At 38.7% G+C, this 23,905-nt stretch overlaps 1 protein-coding gene across 1 annotated transcript in view; it reads right to left on the bottom strand.

Moving 5' to 3' along the window:
- Window positions 1–23,905, bottom strand: part of LOC117379494 (proton myo-inositol cotransporter) — a 113,834-nt gene that overhangs the window by 67,731 nt on the left and 22,198 nt on the right. The window contains exons 2-3 of the mRNA XM_033976221.2: window positions 23,288–23,447; window positions 19,322–19,530 (exon numbers count right to left, since the gene is read on the bottom strand). Coding sequence (XP_033832112.1) covers window positions 19,322–19,530; window positions 23,288–23,447 — 369 coding nt within the window. The remainder of the gene's footprint in view (window positions 1–19,321; window positions 19,531–23,287; window positions 23,448–23,905) is intronic.

The raw sequence follows: 23,905 nt of genomic DNA on the forward strand, positions 1-23,905 counted from the left end.
CAAAACTGACTCTTGTGCGCTTCAGAATGGTTTTTCCGCATCAAAAACGTACGTAGAGTTGTGTTTTGTTTCATTCGCTCATCTTCACTCAGCTCAAAATGCTCCGTTCCACCTTGTGATGTCATCAAGTGGTAGTTTTCAAGTTAGCATCTAGCTTTTATCTTTTGTTTCTGCAGAGATTTTCAATTCCAGAGCTGAAATGATCCAAATGATTCAACAAATGAAGGTGCTCATTCTTCCAGACGTTTAAAAATCAAGCCAAAATCTCTCGTTTCTAATTTAGAAGTGAAATGGATTTGCTCAAAATGAAAGAAATATTTGTTCAGTAAAAGGAAGTCAGACAGTGCAGTACTCAGATACTTTTACATGTGGTTTATCTCATACGTCTCAAGTGTTATATTTTTTATTTTGCTAAACTACAGCACATTTTTAATTCAGCGGCAGTAACTTTGGTTCAAATAATGATTGAAATAATTAAAAAAAACAACTAAAAAGTGCATGTATAAACCAGATTCTGCATTTTTTATATAAACACATGTAAATACAAATACAGACACACACCTGAATGAATCTAAACACAACTTTGAGTAAGTGAACGATGAAGAAAAGCTTAAACATGCAGAAGAAACAAGTGACTTCTGGATCAGAGATTCGTTGTCAATTAAACCTGTTGCTAACGGTAACAAGAGCGACTTCAAGGAAAGAAGGCGCCGGATTTGTCTGTTGTTAATGTTCATATCTTGATTTACAGACACAATAGTGAAATAAAAACCCCAGGATCATGTAGAGGGTTAATACGAACATTTAAAATAATAATTAAATAATAATAAATTAAATAATAATTTAAATAATTTAAAATAATAATAATAGTAGTAGTAATAATAATATTAAAGCCGCAAGCGGCATCGAACGGCCCTCGCGGGCCGTGCTTCGCACTCAGCCGACCCGGCACTCCCTGTGGGTAGCTCTGACGCGCCACTTGTCCCTTTTTTATTGCGGCTTTGGGCTGCATTTGTCACCAAACAAGTCAAAACACATTGGAAGTGCTGATGCATAAAATGCAAAAACATGGGTTTTCCATGCATCGCCATGGCAACACCGTGCAAAATACAAACTTGGCCCCAGGACTTTTTTGATGGGGACGACCTGAAGAATCACTGTGCCATTCATTTTAGCAGTAATAAAGATGGCACATGCCTGCGGCATGGGGGCTTGGATAGGGCTCGATGACTCAATGTTGACGCTGACATGCTAGCAAGAACAAATATGTATGTCCCATGCCTACGGCATGGGTTGCTAGGATACAGGACTCTGTGCAGGCGGCGATGGGGGACGACTCCTCCTATTGACTCCTGTTGACGCATGTCAGCGTCAACATTGAGTCAATGGGTGAAGACTCAATGCAGGAGTCTGTGCACAGTGCGGTGCTGCCACAAACACTCAGCACTTCAGAGTCACACTGTTCTAGGTCACGTTCCTGACACACTTCCCCGGCAGAAGTGAAGTGTCAAATCCAGAGGAGATATTAACTGTATCATCACATTGTATTTTTCGTTCATTAGCTGCATTAAAATAGGTCAGTGTGAAATATTCAGCGCGCCGTGACGTTCCCAAACATATTCTCCTCGCTCTGCCGCTCTCATTATCGTCTCCGCGTGGATTTGATTGGACACAGAGCAGCCGCCGCGCTTCAGAAAATGTTGAAACTCGCTGAATAATTCATCATCGGTGAGAATTCGGACCGAGGCGGAGGTCAGCGAAGGCCTCACACGGGAGGGTATATGCAAATGAGCAGCACGCGATTACAACTGGACTGAGTCGGTGGCACATTTTTTCAGCTGTCAAAAAAAAAAAAAAACTGAGGGAAAATGTCAAACTGAGGAACAGGAAAACAACTGGTTCTTGTAGTTAAACGAGTTGACCTGCTGCTTCAGACACATTACCAAAGTTTATTTATAAAGTCCTTGCACCTTTACAACACTTAGAGTAAATAGATCACGGTAAATAGTCATGTTTTTATATATATATGTATATATATATCGCTTTTCCAAATTCAAGGCACTCAAAGCACTTTACATCAGTGGTGCCCGAACTTTTTTTTATCGAGGGCCACATCTCAAAACATATTCAAAGCGGAGGGCCACAGACACAACGAAAACATAACTTTCTCTTTCATGCATCGGTTTATGTGGTGGAGCTGCATATCAACGTCTACAGTGCTCTCTGCTGCCACACTCCATTGAGGTCAATTCAGTGGTCAGTCGGTGTAACTACAAGTAAATTTCCTCTAAATAGTTTTCTTATTCAGGCCTAAACATTGTTAAAATTCCCCAAATTTGTTGAAATGTTTTTCAAAGCATAAAAAGAAACATGTGTTTGTATATTTACAATAGAACACAAGTTAATTTATTTTTACAGGCAGTTCACAATGTTGTTTCATGTCCTGAGAAGAAGAAAAACACTTGACCAAGGCTTTCATAATTCACGCATCAGAGGGTTAAACACAGGTTTGGCAGAGCGTGTGTGTGTCTGTGTGTTAATAAAGCTTAAAACACATTAATTTTAGGTCTGTGTCTCACTGCAATGTGATGTTTGAGGTTATAGTGGCAGAAATAGTTTAATTTGCTGTAAAAAGTGCTGCTTATGATCAACAGGGTTCAGCGGGAGGACAATAAAAACTGATCTGAGGGCCGCATTTGGACCCCGGGCCGTAGTTTGGACATCAAGGAACCGCTCACCCATTCACAAAGTACTGGGGGAGAGGTGGTTAAGTGTCTTGCCCAAGGACATAACTGTGGGGGCTGGAATCGCACCGCCAACCAGTACATCAGTGAATGTCGTATCGATGTTGTATATGTCGAGTTGGTCTGAAGGTTGGCGGTTCGAATCCTGCTCTTGACCTAAACATCATTGCTGGTTGGAGGTTGGTGGTTCGATTCTGGCTCCCACACTTGAGTTCTCCATTTGCTTTTCTGTTTCTCTTTTGTTGTTGAATTTCTAACTTTCTCTCGGTTAAATCTTTTTTCAGCCAAAAGAGGCGACTGCTGTTGGGATTTTGGGCTTTACAAAAACAAATTGAATTGAAAAGAATGCTGTTGTTGTGTCCTTGGGCAAGACGCTTAAGCCACCTTGTTCTCAGTGTTGGTAATGTTAATGAGAGCGGGATTCGTACCGCCAACTTTCACATCAGTGGGCAAAATCACTGCGAGCTGAGATGAAATATGCAAATAAATAAAAGTATGGGCAGATATTACCACAGAAAATTACAAATAAAAAAAATAATAAAAAAATAAAAAATTATAATAAAAAAAGTAAAAATGTAAAAATTAAAACAACTTAAAAATTTAATTAAAAAGTTAATAATTAAATTAAAATAACAGAATAATACAATAATAAAAAAATAATACAATAAAAAAATACAATAAAAAAAATAAAAATAAAATAATACAATAAAATAAAAAGACAAAACTAATTTCCTGAAACAATAAAAATAAATACAATGCAAACTAATTTTAAACTCTGAACTCTGCTTCTACCACACGTTTTTATTCACAGAGAATCAGATTTAGACTTCTGCTGATCACTGACGATGAGAAATAACAAAATCTCTGTAATCTTTATTAAAAAAAAACCCAAAAAGTACACATCTAACACAATTTAAGACCAGAAAACCCACCTCATCTCCCTGGCATTTAACACTGGCTACCCAGGATATAAAGGTGTTTTATTGTTCTGTTTCTATTTTGTCGTAAAGCCTGGTGGATCTAAAGAGGCAGACTCGAGACTTTAAAAAAATGAGCAGGGTTTAGTAAAGAAAAAATGCAAAATCTGGTTGTTTGGAGCTGGGTCGGAGGCTGAGGTGACGGGTGGGTCCAAAAACAAGATCACGGAGGAAACGCTAACGATCTGACCACGTGTGTAGAAATGAGCGGTGTCTTTGAACTCGAGAGGTCGTAGCTTGATCGCTGAGGGGCTGCAGGTGAGTGGTGGGCGGTGCCAGACTCTCCGCCCAGCTCCAGACACAGAAACTCAGAGAAAAAAAACTGCAATCCTGACATATGTAAAGTGTTGTTCGTATGTTTTACGCGAAGCATTTTGGTCAGCTTTACTTTTTTTTTTTTTTAAATCTGCCACAAAAATAAACTGAATTACCGTCTTTATAATATATCTTTCACAGTTTTACGGACACAACTCCACCCATTTTTAACAGCGTAACCAGCACAGAACCTTGACTTGCTCGAAATGAACTCAAAAGCGTCGACTTAAACGGGATATTTTGGTAAGAAATTCCTCCAAAACACAACAACCGACAACAGACGGGACAGAAACAGCCGTACTACACACTATATACTTTACTCCACTTGAACTGCTGAGCTCAGTAGCAGCAGAGTCTATATAAAATATGAGCTACAGCTACGATCACTCACACATCCTGCCCCACATTCGCACGTTTTACGAGAATGACCAGCTCTGCACAAAACGCACATCTGCTCTGGACAAGAGTTCCCAGGAAATCAATAGGGCCGATGCACTGAGCGGTGGAGTTCCTCGGTGGAGTACCGTAAATTTCGGACTACAGAGCGCACCTTGATATAAGCCGCACCAGCTAAATTTGAAGAGAAAATCAATTTTGTACATATATAAGCCGCACCTGAATGTAAGCCGCAGGTTTTCATATTGTAACATGAGACATTTACACAGAAAGACGGTGCACCGACACGCTTTTTTAAAACTGTGCCTGAAAATTGGCACCAACACGACAACAACACGGGATGAACACACCTGCAGGTTTATAAAATAAAGCTGCACCAACACGGAAAATCTGCTTTTATTTCCTCTGAAAACTTTTGTCGTCTTTTTACATTGACCAAGTTGGATTCATTGATGTCGAGCTTACGTGCAGTGGCTCTATTTCAGGGGTCGGCAACCCGCGGCTCCGGAGCCGTATGCGCCTCTTTCAGCCTCATACTGCGGCTCTGCGTGGCTTGGGAACTAACACAGACACAGCTCACAGTCCTGCGTAAAGAGCCCTGATTTTCAGACGTTGTGCGCACAGGGGTCAGGAGCAACTTTGGCCCGTCCCTAATGACACACTAATAAGCTCGTCCGTAGATGTATCATGAAAATCCTGCTGGAAATCGCCACAGAAATCTATTTGATGTAGTAGCAAGTTTATTATCTGCTCTTGTCTCCGCGGTGACGTATCACGTATAACACATCAGACACGACGCACAAAAGTAGAGCCACAAGCGAGTGAAAATGAGCCAAAACAAAAGTCTTTGGAGAGCTTTTAACAAAGGGGAAAAGGACAACTGAGGAGCCAGAAGAGGAGACTACGACCTCCAAGAAAAAGAAAGATAAATTTAACAGACAATGCCTACTTAAAATCTGGGTTTGTCGCTGCAGGTGACTCACGCACAGTCCGCTCTGCGTAACATACGGGAAAAGCAAATAAGGCAATGAAACCTTCAAAACTGCTTTGGCACATGGAGAATAAGCACCTGGGATAAAATGATACGCTACGAGTTTTTTTGTTGTTGTTTTTTTAAAGAAACTGCGGAGTAGAGTAGACATAATCACATAATCAGCGCGATGCATGATGCAGCGGTTTGGTGAGTTGTATTTTTTTAATGCACTTAAGTTGTTTTTGCCATATTTATCTGCCACGTGTAGAAGGCTTGTCCGTGAAAGTAAAACCTACATTATTCCGTTACATTATTGTTATTATACAGTGTTATCTTCATTTTAGATGTCAAAAAGTATTTGCGGCTCCCAGTGTTTTATTTTACGTGGAAAGTGGGTCCAAATGGCTCTTTGCGTGTTAAAGGCCGACCCCTGCTCTGTTTCCTTTCTGTTTCTTTATCTTAAAAACTGCATCATATCCATTTCATGATGCGCAAAATGATCGTTCAAAATCAAAACTAGTGAATTCTTCAGAGCAGAATCTTTCCCCACGTCTGTCTCACTTTTACGTTTACAGCTAGAGAGCGCCCCCCAGGGGCCGTTATCCAGTAAAATTCCATATATAAGCCGCACTGCTGTAAAAGCCGCAGGGCTCAAAGCGTGGAAAAAAAGTAGCGGCTTATAATCCGAAATTTACGGTAGCTGTTATATGGCTGTTGTGTCGCCTCTAAATCATAATAACTGAAGTCACAACACCTCCATTTTGTGCCGCGACCTCTGATCTTTGCTCCTTCTTCCAGTTTTTCTCAGTTCCGAGGATGAAAACGTTGGAATTTGACGGAGTTGCTGCGGCCTGAGGTGGGTCCGGTTGCCCCTAAAACCAGGCTCAAGACTAGAAATGGCTGAGCTTTTTCTTGTAGGAGTGCCCAGACTATGGAACAGCGCCCCCTGCCTGTCAGATCCTCTCAGTTTTTAATGTGAAAACCCACCTCTTCTCCCTGGCATTTAAAGAGCTCATATTTCACTATTTTCTAATGTTGTAATGTTGTTTCCTCATCACAAACAGCCCTGGAAAATAATAATAATAAAAAAATAAATAAATAAAATAAATAATTAAAAAAAAAAATAAATAGATAATTAATTAATTAATAAATAATAAAATAAAATAAAATAAAATAAAATAAAATAAAATAAAATAAAATAAAATAAAATAAAATAAAATAAAATAAAATAAAATAAAATAAAATAAAATAAAATAAAATAAAATAAAATAAAATAAAATAAAATAAAATAAAATAAAATAAAATAAAATAAAAATAAATAAAATAAACAAAATAAAAAAGAAATCAAACCGACTAAAAAATAAATAAATAATAGAAATTAGACTAATTTCCTGAAACGATAAAAAGAAATACAATGCCATTGCACCCAAAAATAAAACACAAATTTGAAAGTCTGAACTCTGCTTCTCTGTTTGTTTGTTTTTTTTGTTTTTTTTGAAAACATTTCCACCTTGTGATGTCACTATGTGGTGATACAGGAAGTGCTCCGCTGTGTTTTTAAACTCCACACACCTTCATTTCTAGAATCATTTGGATCATTTCAGACCTGAAATCCCCACTTATCTCGACTGAACTAAAGGTAAAAGGAGCTGTTAACTTCTTGATCACTTGATGACATCACAAGGTGGAACAGAGCATTTTGAGCCTTGGAGATGTTACAGACTAATAATAAAGTGTTACTGAAACTAGAAATTTGGTGTCATGTTTATTACTTCCAAAATAATTGCGATTAACGATACTTATTGTTGCTTACAGTTTAAAAATGTTCTGGATATGAATATTTGCTATTTTACTTTGTTATTAGTGAAAAAAACAGTGATTCAGAGCAGATCATCAGGGAGAAATTGTTTTTTTCTGCACATTCTGGTGATATAACGGTGATTATCTTTGTTGGCGATGATCACGATTATATAAAAAGTGCCACGAACGATTATTGTTGACGGTTTTTATCACGATAAACGATATTAATGATATTATGAAACAAAACACAACTCCAGGTCTGATCATTTCCACACGTTAACACAGCGACGATTCTGTCCCAGCTATTTTTATACTTACATTAAAAACCTTTGACACACATCGCTCTTGCGCATCTCATCTTTGTGAAGAACTTGTCCGCGGGAGCCGTCTCTGAGCCGCGGAGGTGAGAGGAAGCGTTTCCACGGTAACGCTCGTGTCAGCTACAGGCCGCGTCGCTTCTGTGCTTCCCCCCGTGGGACAGACGCGCAGGTAAACATCTGCATTCCTGCATAACGACGGATTAAAACACTACTATATATAGGTCAATGAACAGAGGAGAGGTTTGTATTCAGAGACAAAAGAACGAGGTTTAAGTTTCAATTGACTGTAATATCCCACAGCATGGCATTAAATTCATCTAAGTTGCATTCTGGTGGTGCGACTGTCACGATAATCACTATATCGACTTATCGTTCGCTCAGTATTTATCGTGAGTACTTTTTCTTTGCAAAAGTGATGGGATTATAGGTGTTTTTGTTGTAATATGATAAAATTTGAGCTGTGGACGGGTGAATAAATCCCTTTTTTGGCTAATTTTTGGTACATTCTGCTGTTTATTTGTTGCACGAGTCTATTTAAAATCATTTACTTGCGCTTATTTTGCTTTATTTAAATCTTAATCAGTTGCTTAAAGTAGTTTCTATATAATCGTTTACCGTGATATTTGTCTGTATCGATATATCAGGTGTACTAGTGGAGTTGTCTGCTTGTAGAGTAGAGTAATGCCATACTGTGGAGTTTTCCAGCTAAATTAATAACTGCATGTCCGTGTCTCCATGTAGGGACACAGAAAAGCTCCAACGTGCAGCTTTAATTTAAGTGACTAGAACTGCAAACAGCTCTTATGATTTCCAATAACGACCAGAATATAAAACAAGTAATAAATAAACAAATTGTAGGTTTCACTGGAGCGATGCTTTTGTTGTCGACACAGTATTTCTGGTTTGGCTTAAGTACGACGTCTGGTTCTGGCTGTTGTCTAAACACCACTTAGAGACTTAAAGACTTAAAATAATTGTAATTAGCGAAGCCTCTTTAATTAGTCTATTAGCTGCTGCATTACTGAGAATGACTGACTCCAAATCCAACAGAAAGAGGCAAATCGTACTATTTATATTTATTTATTTATTTGTTTTGTTTTATTTTGTCGCTATTTATTTCACTATTTTACTTTATATGTCTGTAAATTACTTTGTTATTATTATTATTATATTTATTTATTTATTTTATTATGGTGAAATGTTGCCAGTACAGTGCTTTACTGTTATTATTATTATTATTATTATTATTATTATTTGTTTATTATTATTATTATTATTATTAGTTTATTATTATTATTATTATTATTATTATTATTATTATTATTATTATTATTATTATTATTATATTATTTGTTTATTATTATTATTATTTATTTTATTATTTATTTTATTATTTATTTTATTATTATGGTGATATAATGTCAGTACAGTTGCTTTAGGCTCAAAACTAATTTCAAAATCCCAATATAACTTTTATTGAACAGAATAATGTCATGACCTCAGAGTAATTAGTGTGAGTGGATTTGTCATATCGTAGGCAGCAGGTGCAGGGAGAAGGCCTGAAGGAACAGCAATAATGAGCAAACGCTTTCACTGAAGACTCAAATGATTCAATTAAAATCTGAAATCTGAAAATAGAACAAAACACGAGGAGAGGTGTGACAAAAGGGGGTAAAGCGGCTCAGTTTATAAGCCAACCACTGCAATAAATAAGTTTTCATTTATTTTTTTTATCGTAAGTTTTATTTTTCACCCTAAAGTATTTGTTTATTTAAAAATACTTGAAATGATGCATGTGAGTTAGAGCAAGACACGACATGATTTATTATCACTTATGTTATATTTTACTAAAAAAAAAAAAAAAACTTAGGTAAAAAGTAAATATTTAAGTTGCTTTAATCAAAATTTTGCATCAACAACAAAACAACACCATAAAAGTATTAAACGCAAGCCCCTCATGAGCCCTATGCGGACCCCACGCAAGCCCCACACAAGCCCCACACAAGCCCCACGTGAGTCCTACACGAGCCCCACGCAAGCGAAACAAAAATAAAAACACAAAATTCATATGAAAAATAAGAAATTGATTCGAATTGTTCCTGTTTTTTAAATAAATATCACTACATTTACACACAAATACTTTTTACTCTAAAAGTTCATTTTTAAACAGGTACTCAAGTAGTTTATTTCATATGGTACTTTGAGTTTTACTTGAGTAACTTTTCCCCTCTGTATCTGTACTTTTACTTAACAAAGTATTTCATCCACCACTGGTCTGAATAAACTCACTGAACATTTTTTGATATATACAAACCTAACATTTAATAAAACAATACAAGAAAAGAAATAGAATAAATAAAAAAAACAACAAAAAATCATAATAAAAATTACAAAAAAAGAGAAAAAACTCAAAGTAAAAAAATGAAACAAAACAATAACTAAAAAAATAAAATAAAATAAAAAAAATAATAATAATAGCAGCTAACTTAATAAAATAATACAAGAAAAGAAATAGAAATACAATTACAGACATGCATTTACAGTAGAAACGTTATATATTTAACAGCACCACCAGGGGGCAGACTTCCTTGGAAATTAGCCCATTGAAGTTTTAGGTTGATGTAGAGACCAGAGCACCTGAAGGAACCCATGCAGACACAGGTAGAACATGCAAACTCTACTATTAACGAACTATCCACCTGTCCATCTATCGTTAGGTACAAGGTTTTACTGCTGCCGCTTTTCAAAATCAAAACCCCGTCGCACACGTGACCTACATGACCAGACAGTACCAAAAAAAAAAAAACACTCCCTGAAAGTTTCACAAATTGGTTCAAACGCTCGTGTAGAATCAGACTTCAGAACATGAAGCGTAACGAGCGGAACAGCAGAAGAAGAGTCTGTGGGACTCCGGGGACGGGAAAGACACTGGAACAAGCACAAAGTGGACAGGCACTTCCCCGGGGTTTTCCGCCTGACTGCGTCTCCGGATTATACTTACATCACTGTCTACAAGTACTTTTCTGTGTACAATTACAAGTCACAACCACAGACTGTGTAAACAAGTGGAGTAAGAAGAGTGTGACGCCCCCCACATGAAGCTCGTCGAGGCTGGAGCAGTTATAGCGGCGAATATAGCGGCGAGTTCTGTATTTGGAATTCTGAAAATGAGTATCATAGCAACCAAAGAGCCAATCAGGAGCGAGGGTGTTGAAAGTAACCCCCGCCCACTTTGCTGGTTTAGGAAAAAGTGGGTGCTTAGTAACGCTGTCAATCAAACCTGTTGCTAACGCTAGCTTTTGGAGAAAACGAAAAATAAACACAAAATTTAAAAAAATGATTAAAAAAACAACTCAAAATAACAAATAAATAAATAAATAAATGAATAAAAATAACAAAAAAGTAAAGAAAAAAAACAAAAAAAAACAAACAAAAAATAACTAAAAAAATAACTAAAAAAAAAAAAAACTCAAAAAAAAATAAATAAATCTAAATAAATAAATAAACTCAAAAATGAACCCCAGGAACCCGCTCTACATGATTCTGGGGTTTTTATTCCTCTATTATGTCCTCTAATTCTAGTTTTGACCAAGACATGTCCAAATCTCTTCCAGAAAAGTCCAATTTTGTTTTGTATTGGTGTTTTTTGAAGATATATAGTTTCAGCATTAGTTTGAGTTTTGATTAGTTTATGAGTATTGATATTTTTGACAGCCCTATTAAACTTCAGTCCAAGTAAAAAAGGCCGAGGGCATTTCGAACCTGATTAGAGAGAAACACAACTTTATTTTCCTTCACAAAATACTTCCCTTATCTGCAGTGGCTCAAGTAGAAGTAAGACATTGCATTTTGTTATCTGTGTCTATGATGTAGAGAGCTGGACATTAGCGAGCTGTGTTGAAGAGATAACAGTTTAAAGCCTCATACTGGGAGTTATTTTTAAGTGTAGCCAGAAAAGTTTAACTCAAATGACCCTGATTCAACAGCAAACGATTTTAATTACGCCTCCCGATGTGACAACTTAAGACATAATTAATTAACTTAAACATCTGGAGGGCAGTGTTCTGGTTTCACCCAATCCAAGTGTTTCAAACTGAAAATTTGATTTATTTATTTGCATTTTATTTCTACAGAGAAAGTCCAATGAGAGCACTCAGACTCTCCATTTCACGGACGCCCTGTTAGAAATACAAAAAACAAAACAAAAAAAAACCCAAAACACACGGCCTGATTATCTGAACATGTGCTTTGTATTTATTTATGTAGTCCCGGTTTGGTCCTGGTTTGGTCCCGGTTTAGTCCCGGTTTAGTCCCGGTTTAGTCCCGGTTTAGTCCCGGTTTAGTCCCGGTTTAGTCCCGGTTTAGGTCGTTTTCACACCTAATAGTCCAGTAGACTCGGTTCGATTCGGGACCAAAATTGAAACATTGTTAACATTTTCATCTGGAGCGGTTTGCTTTCACTCTGCTTTTTGTCAAACGAACCAAACCTTTTGAGAAGCTTGTCTAATCCTTCACATGTGGTGGCGCTGTACCAAAAACCATGGAAGGAAACGAGACAAAAAACCATGAAGAAGAAACGCCGCTCGTCTATTGGTCAATACAACGCAACTTCTTTTCCGCAGGGAAATGTAAACAAAATGCTACAGTGCGGGGGAATCCTACTGCTTTCATTTTTTCACTTATTAATTTATAAACCTCGTTGTTTTTGTGCGTGGTCACGAGTAACTGACATATATTTTGGTCAGACCATATTTCTATGAGGGCTTTTACCTCCTCTTCACTCCACGTCTGACCACGAGCCATTTCTCCGCTCCGCTAGCTTTGCACCCGTGTTTGTTTTGGTTTTATTTACCCAGAATGCTCTGCATGTAATCCTCTTCCTGTCTTTGGAGCGGCCCGTGGTCCGCTTGGCGTTCACATCTGCATTCGAACCGTACCAGAGTTCGCTTCAACCGGACCGAGACCTAGGTTTTTTGGCGGACCAGAGTTCGCTTTTTTGGACCGTATCAGAGTTCGATTGCGCATTCACACCTGACCAAACGAACCGGACTTTGGCCAAAAGAACTAGAGTTTGATTAAAGCGTACTAACCAGTGCTAGTGTGAATACGACCATAGTCCCGGTTTAGTCCTGGTTTAATCCTTGTTTAGTCCTGATGTAGCCCTGGTTTAGTCCCGGTTTAGTCCTGGTTTAGTCCTGCTTTGTTTCTCTGTGTGTCTGGATGTGTTTTGTGGGTTTGTTTTCTCCGGTTTTACCCAAAAATGCACAATGGGTCAAATCCTCCACCTTAACGTCCCGATCGAGATAATGAAGATGGTGATGCTCCTGATGCTCCTGACCCGTCCTTCAAAGCCCGAATGTGACGGACAGCTCACACAAATAACCCAGATGCCCTGCACACGTCTAAAATTAAACGATAAAGCGTCCGTGTTTCTGTGAGCGCAGGTTTAACACCAGTAATTGGACCTGGGGCAGAGGAGCCTGGGCCCAGCTGCTGCTTTAATTAACAAGTATTTATAGGTTTACACATTCATACAGGCAAATGCACCGGGAAAGGGATGTAGTTACCACATGCAGAAACAACTTTTAAAAACAAGAATTATAATGAGATATACGCTGCCAGGGAACACGAGGGTCCCTTGAAGGTTTGCCACGTGTGCTGAGCAAACTTCTCGACAAAAAGACACAAAAAACAAAGGCTCAAATTGGTGTCATTTCGTAAAGTTTTAGTGGCTGCTGCACTGAAGCGACTTTATACCAACAAAAGCGTGTTTTCCAACCTTTTTTGAATCACGTCCCGGACACATAGCCCAATCAAAGTGGTGTTCGGACATTAGGATTAACAACCTAGTCCGATAATTGACCTATTTAGTTGCTCCAGATCAGAGCAGGGGCGGCAGCAGGAGGGGGCTCGAGGGGGCGTCTCCTGTAGAATGGCCAACGCTCCCCCATAGCTCCCCCAAAGGTTTTCACCGCATTTTCATAGCACGCTAGCATCCATAACAGGCTCTAAATTAACATGTTAAGTGAGTACCCCCACTGAAGAACGCACCCCCCAAAGGACACCACGAGGGACACGGTCGAATGCCTTCTCCAGATCCACAAAACACATGTGGACTGATTGGGCAAACTCCCATGAGCCTCGAGGACCCGATGGAGAGTATAGAGCTGGTCCAGTGTTCCACGACCGGGACGAAAACCACATTGCTCCTACTGAATCCGAGGTTCGACTATCGGTCGGATTCTCCTCTCCAGAAATGTTTTACCAGACGGAAATTTGTTTAAAAGATGACTTCGGTTGGACACAAGATAATTTAAGAAAACAACATAAACCATTCACACAAATAAACACGAAATGAGCAACTTAAACTAAATTTGCAATCACCGCGAGTGACTTCTTCTACGAGAGAAACAAGGTGTATTTTCTTAAAGTTATGTAATACGAGCTACAATTGGGAAAAAATCTGCTCGAAAATTATGCTTACCTATTGATGTTCAAAGGGAAAGATTAATTCCTCGCTTCATTCTAAACAGAAATAAACGGCCACGACGACGACGACACCTTGACTCTTCTTCAATGAAATAATAAATAATTAAAAGCAAAACTGTAATTATTTCGCATTTCGTCCATTTTAAACGTTTAGCTCATTAGTCAGAAGCCGCCAAGGTTGCTAGACGACGCAACATAAGCGACGTAACGGCAGCGGTTGACGTACGCTCCGTGGTATCGGCCTGTCCCTTTGCGGTCGACGGAGGCTACACGGAGGAGCACTTTCCTTCGAACGGTACTTCAAAATGTGCAAATTTAGAAGTACCATTGCGAATTGGGACACGACACAACTCTCACTGTTTATTTACCCTCCCAACAGGAAGCCCCTCCCCCAGGTAAACACCATTTACTCCACAGGTGTCGTCGATTTGAACTTTAGCAGAGTTCCACAGCAAACAAACAAACTGCGTCATGTCCCTTTAACCCTTTAAAATAAAACTTAACACTTAAACATTGAAACAAAACACACAAAACATTGAAACAAAAAAGACAAACTTAACCCAAAATGGCCGACATACAGTAGGACACGCCCCCTCTGTGTCCGGATCACGTGGAGACAGGTCAGAATGGATCGATGTGTTTAAATGAGTTGAATAAGTTTAAACACATAAAATATCTTTAAAGTAACAGGTGTCAGTGTGGAGTTTAACTTAAAGATGGACTGTAACTAAAAAAACTCAACAAAACAAACCCGGGATAGTTTTATCTAACAGTTTATTTGGATTGAAAGAAGAAAGAAGTTGAAAATGATGGGAAATGAAAAGACCCACTTTGCCACACAACCCAAACGAGAAATTCTTGTGCAGCTCATTCTGATTTCTGATTGGATAATTGAACCAAAACAACTGTATTAACGATTATAGCAAATCCCTGTTCCATCTAAAACTAAATTCAACATAAATAGTCTGATAAACATCGTAAGAATGGGCCAAAGGTCACTCAGACGGGAGGTACCACTCTTTACTATTGGTACGAAGCCATTTTGAGGAAATATGTCGTCGTAATTTAAAGCTACACTGTGTAACCTTTCTGTTAAGGGTCTGCCAACTTGTCTCCATCGAGCCTCGACTAGAATACATTTATGTTTTAGAAATGCTTTGCAAATTTCTGTCGCAAGAACATGTTTTGAACTTTTGAAGTAAAATACAGGCAATAAACGATAATATTGAAACTAATTTTTGCCACTGACGCAACAACCCTGGAACATTTAAACCACAAAAACTATTCTAAATCGACAATATTGTTAAAAAGTGATGAGTTGCATTAGATAAACAGCAGAAGGGAACAGTTCAGTCGCAAGTTTGCATCTGTAATGAGTCAAACAAGTTATTTATTCAAACTTTTACGGCTTAAATCTGATTTTCTAGCTAAAAATAACCCAAAATTTCCCAGTAGTGCAAAGAAAAAGTGCACATGAGAAATACTGACCCCCAAAAAATATCATTCCACTTTCATAAACAGAAAGATAAGTGGATTTAGTGATGGCTGTGGCTGGTTTATTTGCAAGTTGTGTTGCAACTTTTATTCCGTTTACTTTTCCAAACTAAACCAAGTCGTATTAAATCTGGTGCAGAGTCACGATCGCAGACGGAGCTTTAGACTTCTCTCTGAAACACTAATTATCCACAAAAAAGCTAAACTATTTTTAAACAACAAACTAATAAAATGGAAAGAGGCTGGAGAGTCAGTTCAAACACTGCCTCCAGAAACATTAAAGGAGCAGAAGAGCAAATGTGGGACTGTAGACCATTGTGTCGTGTGTCCTGATTGGCTGTTGGACTGTAGACCATTGTGTCGTGCGTCCTGATTGGCTGTTGGACTGTAGACCATTGTGTCGTGCGTCCTGATTGGCTGTTGGACTGTAGACCATTGTGTCGTGCGTCCTGATTGGCTGTTGGACTGTAGACCATTGTGTCGTGCGTCCTGATTGGCTGTTGGACTGTAGACCATTGTCCATCAGTCTCCTCCGTGCCGTGTCTCCTGTCCAGTACAGAATGTGTTCAGACAAATTTACATAAACGTCGGATCGCAGTGTGACTCTGAAGTGCTGTACGTTTGCAATTTGTTTTCTCCCCGACAAAACCCACAATGTCGATGAAACGTTCTGCACTGACAAAGACGCCTACGAAGGTTTGAACTTTGAGAGAGTTTAAACGAGAGAGAAATGTGAGAAAATGTTAGCGTCTGTGTGAGAAAAGTGTATAAAGTGTGTGGTGAGGGGTTTTACAGACAAAAACAGAGAATAATTGTGAAAAATAAAGCTGATACTTCGCGGATTTTGTCTATTGCGGGTTATTTTTAGAACGTAACCCCCGTGATAAACGAGTGACCACTGTATAGTTGTTCCCGTCCGAGTGATTCATGTTTGAGTTTAATCTTTAATCGTTTATTTTCAAGACGCCATTTTGTCGATCAATCCCCGTTTTCACCTCCACCCATGTACACACTTCGTTCTCCAGTTTTATTTTCTTAATCGATGATACTCGTAGGATTCGGCAGCGTCGCCATTTTGGTACAAATGGGAAAAAAAATCCTCTGCTCACTGGTTAGTGTGATGCACAGCCGTCCACAGGGGGCGCCGACGGCTCCACGGCGCTTTGTTGCGATGATGTTTACGGCGACGTCAGCTCCCATTGGACACCGCGGTTTGCTAACGCGGAACTCAGCGGATTTGTTTCTTTTATTAAGTCGTTTTAGATTAATTTTGTGATTTAAAATGTGTAAATTATAACGTAACGATCCTCGAGTGTCAGAGATTAAAACTATAGAGCGACACAAGCACAAAAAGTTCGATTTAAAGCCAGTTTCTGAAGCTAATCTCGTTAATAATCGCTAACTATCAGAGTTAAACAGGCAACTTGATCTGTAAAAAGGTTTGTTCTTGGGTAACGCTGAGTCGGATGAAGATTTAAACTAAAAACAAAACAGGAAATTGGTCCAAAATGACTGGTAATTACCATGACGACGCCTAACAGCAGCACATCAGCGCCTCTGAACAAGCGCCATGTTTATTTACTGAGCCATTTCACACAAATTGGAAGAAGTGAGGAAGTGTTACTAGATATGAGAAAAAGATTGAAAAAAATATAATGGCAATTTTGGTTTTGTAGATGTTTCGTAGCAGCATTTGAATCGGGTAAATTGCTAATGATGAATACTTAAGTCTAAAGGCTGCAAAAGAGGCTGAAAATAAAAATGTACTGGACTTGGAATGGCTCAAAACTGACTCTTGTGAGCTGTAATCCATTTATTATTCGTCTGTCTACATCTCCAAAGCTCAAAATGCTCTGTTCCACCTTGTGATGTCATGAAGTAGTAGTTTTAACAGCTGCTTTTTACCTTTTGTTTAGAAAAGACTCACAATTCCAGAGGCTGAAGTGATCCAAATGATTCCAGAAATGAAGGTGCGTGGAGTTTAAAAACACAGTGGAGCACTTCCTGTATCGCCACATGATGACATCACGAGGTGGAACAGAGCGTTTGAGAAGAAAATTGAGAGAAGAACTCAGGCTAAACGTGCAGGGTTTGTGCGTTAAACGTGTGTGAATGAAACAAAACACAACTCCAGGTCTGTTTGTGACGAGGAAACAACATTAGAAAACAGAAAACAAAATAAAACATACTATTCTTGCCCGTACACAGCCTTTTGTTCCATTTGTATCTCGTGTTTCTCAAATACGAAACACATCTCATGAGCCGCCATGTTGGATCTAGACCGTAACATCTTTGTAAAATGTTGTAAAAGCAGAAAAATGCGTATGAATTCATAAATGTCGTAGTAACAATTCGAGAGGTAAAAACAGCGTGACTTAAATGTAAACCAGGGACGTCAAACACATTTTCACCGAGGGCCACATCAGCAAAACGGTCGCTCTCAAAGGGCCACATGTAAAATAAATGCAACTACTTTTTTTAACTCGTTCTACTTTTTTAACCGTCTCTGTATCTATTTCTTATTTATGTTACAAATATCACATATACATTTCCATAGATGTAAAAAAAAATGTCTGTACAACCGTATCTCCTGATAAACTCACATTTTAAGACAGTCAAGACAGTTAATTTATCTTGTTGTGGGCCACATAAAATGACATGGAGGGCCACATTTTGCCCGGGGGCCTTGACTTTGACACATGTGATGTAAACAGTCACATTTTTATACGGCGCTTTTCCACCTTCAAGTCTCTCAAAGAGCTTTATATCAAGGAAACACTCACACACCAGTGCACACAGACACTGGAGGCGTGTTGGGTGAAGTGTCTTGCACAAGGACACAACAACAGGATTCATCCGTGGGAGCTGGAATCGCACCGTCAACCGCACGACCAGTGATGTTTACGTCGAGACCATAGACTGTGCAAAGACGTGGACTGAGTGAGTGTGACGTCACCCACAGCGTTCAGCTCCAGTCAAATGAATATTTCGAATTCTAACCACGAGTATCATAGCAACCAAAGAGCCAATCCAGAGCGAGGCTGTTGAAGGTAACGCCCCCGCTGAACCGCCAACGCTGGTTTAGCAGGGAGCAAGCACTTAGCAACGCTGTCAATCAAACCTGTTGCTAACGCTAGCGGGAGTGACCTCGGGGAAAGAAGGCGCCTGATTTGTCTGTTATTAATGTTCATATCTTGATTTAAGGACAAAATAATCAAATAAATACACAAGGATCATGTGGAGGGTTAATACGAACATTTAAGGCCAAAATGACGAGTTGGACAGCAGCAGAGACAGAGAGAGGACACAGTTTTTCAAGAAACCAAAAATAAAGTCAAAAGAACAAAAAATACCCCCCCCCCCCAAAAAAAAAAAACAAACTCAAAATAATTAAAAAAAATTATAAATAAATAGACAAAAAATAAGAAAAAAAGAAAAAAAAACTCAAAATAACTAAAAAAAAACAAAAAACAAAAAAAAATAAATAAATAAATAAACATTAAAAAATAAACTTAAAATAACAAAAGTAAATAAATAATAATAAACTCCAAATAACTCAAAAGAATGAACCCCAGGATCATGTAGAGGGTTAATACAAACATTTAAGACCAAAATGACGAGTCTGACAGAAGTTACAGAGAGAGGACACACAGTTTATCAATACAAAGTGAATTGTAGCTAAAGTCGATGGAGCTGGAAGCGCGCACATGATCGCTTCCTGTTTGGAGCGCGGCGGCTAGCAGGTTAGCTATGTCCGTTTATATAAACAGTCTATGGGGTCCAGCTCGATACAGCCCTGTGTGTTTTTCTTACCTCCTCCACTGTCCTTCTCCTCCTCCTCGATGCTGTTCTTGATACTGTCATATTCCTCATCGATATTTTGGTTTCCTCTGATCTGACTCAGGACCCGTCTCGCCTTTTGGGTGAGGCCGCACTGGATCAGCCACCGGGGGCTCTCCGGCAAGAACAGAAACCCCACGAACTGGAGCACGGCCGGGATCACAGACAGGCCCAGCATGTACCTGCGAGACACAACGTGGTGAGCTACTTGGGCAAAAACATCCCAAAATAAAGTGAATGCATATTTATTAAGGTTGCGTTGGCCTATTTAGACAGAGCCTCAGCAGGTTTAGCTCATTACATTCATCACAAGGAGAAAATGTCAAGGATTCATGTGGCAGGCTGAGAATACGCAAGAAATGTACAGTACGAGAAGAAAATACAGGACATATAAATACACAAACTCTTGATACTTATATTTCTTTCTTTGTCTTTATTTTTTAGAAGGGAAACCAATGAGAACGCACAGGGGCTCTCTTTGTCATGGGCGTCCTGTTTTAAAATACAATTCAAATAGAAAAACTAACAAAACAAACAAGTACCGGTATACAAATCCATTTAAAACATTAAAAACAGGAGTAGTGTGTGTAAAAGTCAATTTAAAACATTAAAAACAGGAGTAGTGTGTGTAAAAGTCCATTTAAAACATTAAAAACAGGAGTAGTGTGTGTAAAAGTCCATTTAAAACATTAAAAACAGGAGTAGTGTGTGTAAAAGTCCATTTAAAATATTAAAAACAGGAGCAGGTGTGTGTAAAAGTCCATTTAAAACATTAAAAACAGGAGCAGGCGTGTGTAAAATTCCATTTAAAACATTAAAAACAGGAGCAGGTGTGTGTAAAAGTCCATTTAAAACATTAAAAACAGGAGCAGGTGTGTGTAAAAGTCCATATAAAACATTAAAAACAGGAGCAGGTGTGTGTAAAAGTCCATTTAAAACATTAAAAACAGGAGCAGGTGTGTGTAAAAGTCCATTTAAAACATTAAAAACAGGAGCAGGTGTGTGTAAAAGTCCATTTAAAGCATTAAAAACAGGAGCAGGTGTGTGTAAAAGTCCATTTAAAGCATTAAAAACAGGAGCAGGTGTGTGTAAAAGTCCATTTAAAGCATTAAAAACAGGAGCAGGTGTGTGTAAAAGTCCATTTAAAACATTAAAAACAGGAGTGGTGTGTGTAAAAGTCCATTTAAAACATTAAAAACAGGAGCGGTGTGTGTAAAAGTCCATTTAAAACATTTAAAAACAGGAGCGGTGTGTGTAAAAGTCCATTTAAAACATTAAAAACAGGAGCAGTGTGTGTAAAAGTCCATTTAAAACATTAAAAACAGGAGTAGTGTGTGTAAAAGTCCATTTAAAACATTAAAAACAGGAGTAGTGTGTGTAAAAGTCCATTTAAAACATTAAAAACAGGAGCAGGTGTGCGTATAAAAGTCAGTTTCCAGATTATTAAACTCTGTTTCTCCAAAGTCTCCAGTTTTGCTTTTCCATGGAGTGTTTTCTATTTTTGTGAAGGAAAACAGCTAAAATCCTCTTTCCCGTCTCAGTTTTGTGTCTCGTCTTTATCCTTGTGTGATCTGAGGTTAAATGTTCCAGTATCAATGATTAACAAACAGGTGATGCATTCTGGGAGTTTTTATAGACACATTTCATACAGGACTGACGGTGAACAGAAACATGTTAAAATACTAAATAAAGATGCGTTTTATAGTTTGTCCAGGGGGCGACTTATACTCAGATGCGACTTATATGTGAAATATACTTTTTTTTCTACATTATTATGCATTTTGTGGCTGGTGCGACTTATACTCCGGAAAATAAAGTAAATGGATGTAGGAATGGTTAAAGTTGAGCGTCTTGTAATGTTTAAACTCACACAAAGCCGTTCAGTAGTTACTTGCCTGAAAAAAAAACACACAACTGGATCCATTTTTAGCCTTGTGATGTCATGAAGTGGTAGTTTTCAAGTGAACATCGACCTTTTACTTGTAGTTCAGTTGAAATTGGCAATTCCAGGACTGAAATAATCGGAAAATAGCATAATACGGGCTCTTTAAGTATTAATTAAACTGGTAAAACGTTTGTATTTTAGGATTATCTTGATAAAAATAATCCGTTTGAACATTTGAACTCTTATTTGCCTGATAAAAGACACAACTGGATCCATTTTGTTATAAATTAACTGTATTTTGATGGAAATAAAACGTCTTTTTCAGCCCCTACGCTGATATCGGTTCATATTAAAGTCAAATTATCAAATCTTATCTTCTGTACGTTGTGTAAAAAAGCTGAGTAATATATTAATTTCTTTTTCAAAAATTCTAAAATGACAGTTAAAAGGGAAAAAAAAAGCTTTATGGTAAATGGTAAATAGTCAGATTTTTATATAGTGTTTCTCCACCTTCAAAGTGCTTTAAATCAAGGAGAGGTGGTTTAAGTGTCTTGCCCAGTGACACAACAACAGCATTCATCTGTGGGAGCTGGAATCGCACCGTCGACCTGTGCTCCGGCGGATGTGACCGCGAAACCAACGATGTTTCTGTCGACAACAACTGAGCTACTGTCGCCTCTTTAAAAGTTTTTATGTCAAAGTTCCAAAAGGTGACATAACTCTTCAAACTCCAGACGAACTCTCTTATCTGCAGCTTTTTCTCAGCTAAAAAAAAAGATGTTTCCAGAGATGCAATCAGAGTTTCTCGAGCTGTTAATGTTGAGTATAAAGGGCAGTACAGTAGAGCCGAGCCGTGGTGATACAGAACGTACAGAGCAGCCACACACGGCGCACGCGAATGTTACAACACCACGAACGTACATCCTGACATTTCAAAACGAGTGACTTTTTCTGGCATTTGAAAATCACAGATGGAACAGATCAGCTGCTGCTCAGATAAGACTCACGCTGGGTTTACATATGACAGCTGAAGTGTCTTGCTCAGTGACACAACAGCAGCAGGATGATCTGGTCTAAAATCAGGACCAAATACTTAAAGGTCACACTAACTGCACTTTTGTGAACTTTTAGTCCTGTTATGTTGGTTGAGACAGTGGCTTTAGTGTATTTGTTACATAAAACTCATCAATGGAGGCAATCGGCTCTGCGGCGCGTCTGGTTCCGTGACTAGCCTTTATGCTAGTCTTTATGCTAGCCTTTATGCTAGCCTTCATGCGCCCAGCAGAATTAATTTGCTGCTAGTTTGTGGCTGATGTCTTTTTACTTTTTCCAGATAATGACGTCGCTACATCACTGCAGTGTAGTCTCTGATTGTTGCCGCGTCAAACGTCAAAAGTTCAGCTTTTTCAACTCTGGCATCTGACACTTTGAACGCGCGAACAATCAAGACGCGCTTTTATGATTTGCGCCGCTCTGACGCTTGAAAACGCACCGCAAAAACGCAGGACGGCCAAGACACCACCATAGACTTTGCATGTAAACGTGACGCCCCTGACGCCCTGGTGTGAACGTACCATTAGTCTGTCTACATGTCCGAACATCAAAATGCTCTGTTCCACTTTGTGATGTCATGAAGTGGTAGTTTTCAAATTAACAGCTACTTTTCACCTTTCTTGTAGTAGAGATTGGCAATGGCAGGGCTGAAATAATTCAAATGATTCTAGTGAAGGTGTGTGGAGTTTAAAAACACAGTGAGCACTTCCTGTATCGCCACATGATGACATCACAAGGTGGAACAGAGTGTTTTCAGTTTGAGAGAAGAACTCGGCCTAAATCTGCAGGGTTTGTGTGTTAAACATGTGTGAATGAAACAGAAAAAAACACAACTCCAGGTCTGTTTGTGATGAGAAAACGACATATCAGAGATCAGAAAACAGAATTAATATCGACCCTTTAATCATTTGTCATTTTGTCACTAATTATAAAATATATCAGAATTTTCTAGAACAAAAATAAATCAGGAATAGATCAAAAAGTCTCCACCGCGGTCTTACCTCCACCCGTCGCGCTGCAGGTAGCTGAACGCTCCGTCGATGAGGCTGGCGGTGAACTGTCCGGCCGTGATGAAGAGCATGTTCACGGTGACGAGCTGCCCCCGGAGGTGAGGAGGGGAAGCTTCAGCGATGTACACGGGCACAGTCATGGACGCGACGCCTGGACAGAGAGACGAGAGCCTTAAGGAAACAAGGTCATATGAAAGATACAGAAAGTCACGGTGTTTGGAGCGAGATAAAGGTTCAAGGAGATAAAATACAGATTAAAGTGAGTCGTTTAAAGCTGGAATAAAAGCAGTTTGAACTCAGTCTGCCACCTACGTGTTTCCGTAGAGATGTTTTTTGTTGTCTGCATGCTCCACAGTATGGCATTAAACTTCAATTCAACGCAAGTTTAATTTTACAGCACGTTTAAAACAACTTGAGCTGACCAAAAAACAAAAAATGCTTCAAATAAAAGTCAATAAAAGCAAATCTACAGGTAATATGACGCACAGGACGTACTTATCTCACATATGTGTCAGAGTGATGCGTTTAAACCATAGACTGTCAATCAAACCTGTTGCTAACGCTAGTAGAAGCGACCTGATTTGTATTTTGATATCTTGATTGATTTAC

The sequence above is a fragment of the Periophthalmus magnuspinnatus genome, chromosome 12 (assembly GCF_009829125.3).
Source record: "Periophthalmus magnuspinnatus isolate fPerMag1 chromosome 12, fPerMag1.2.pri, whole genome shotgun sequence".
NCBI classification, from domain to species: domain Eukaryota; kingdom Metazoa; phylum Chordata; class Actinopteri; order Gobiiformes; family Gobiidae; genus Periophthalmus; species Periophthalmus magnuspinnatus.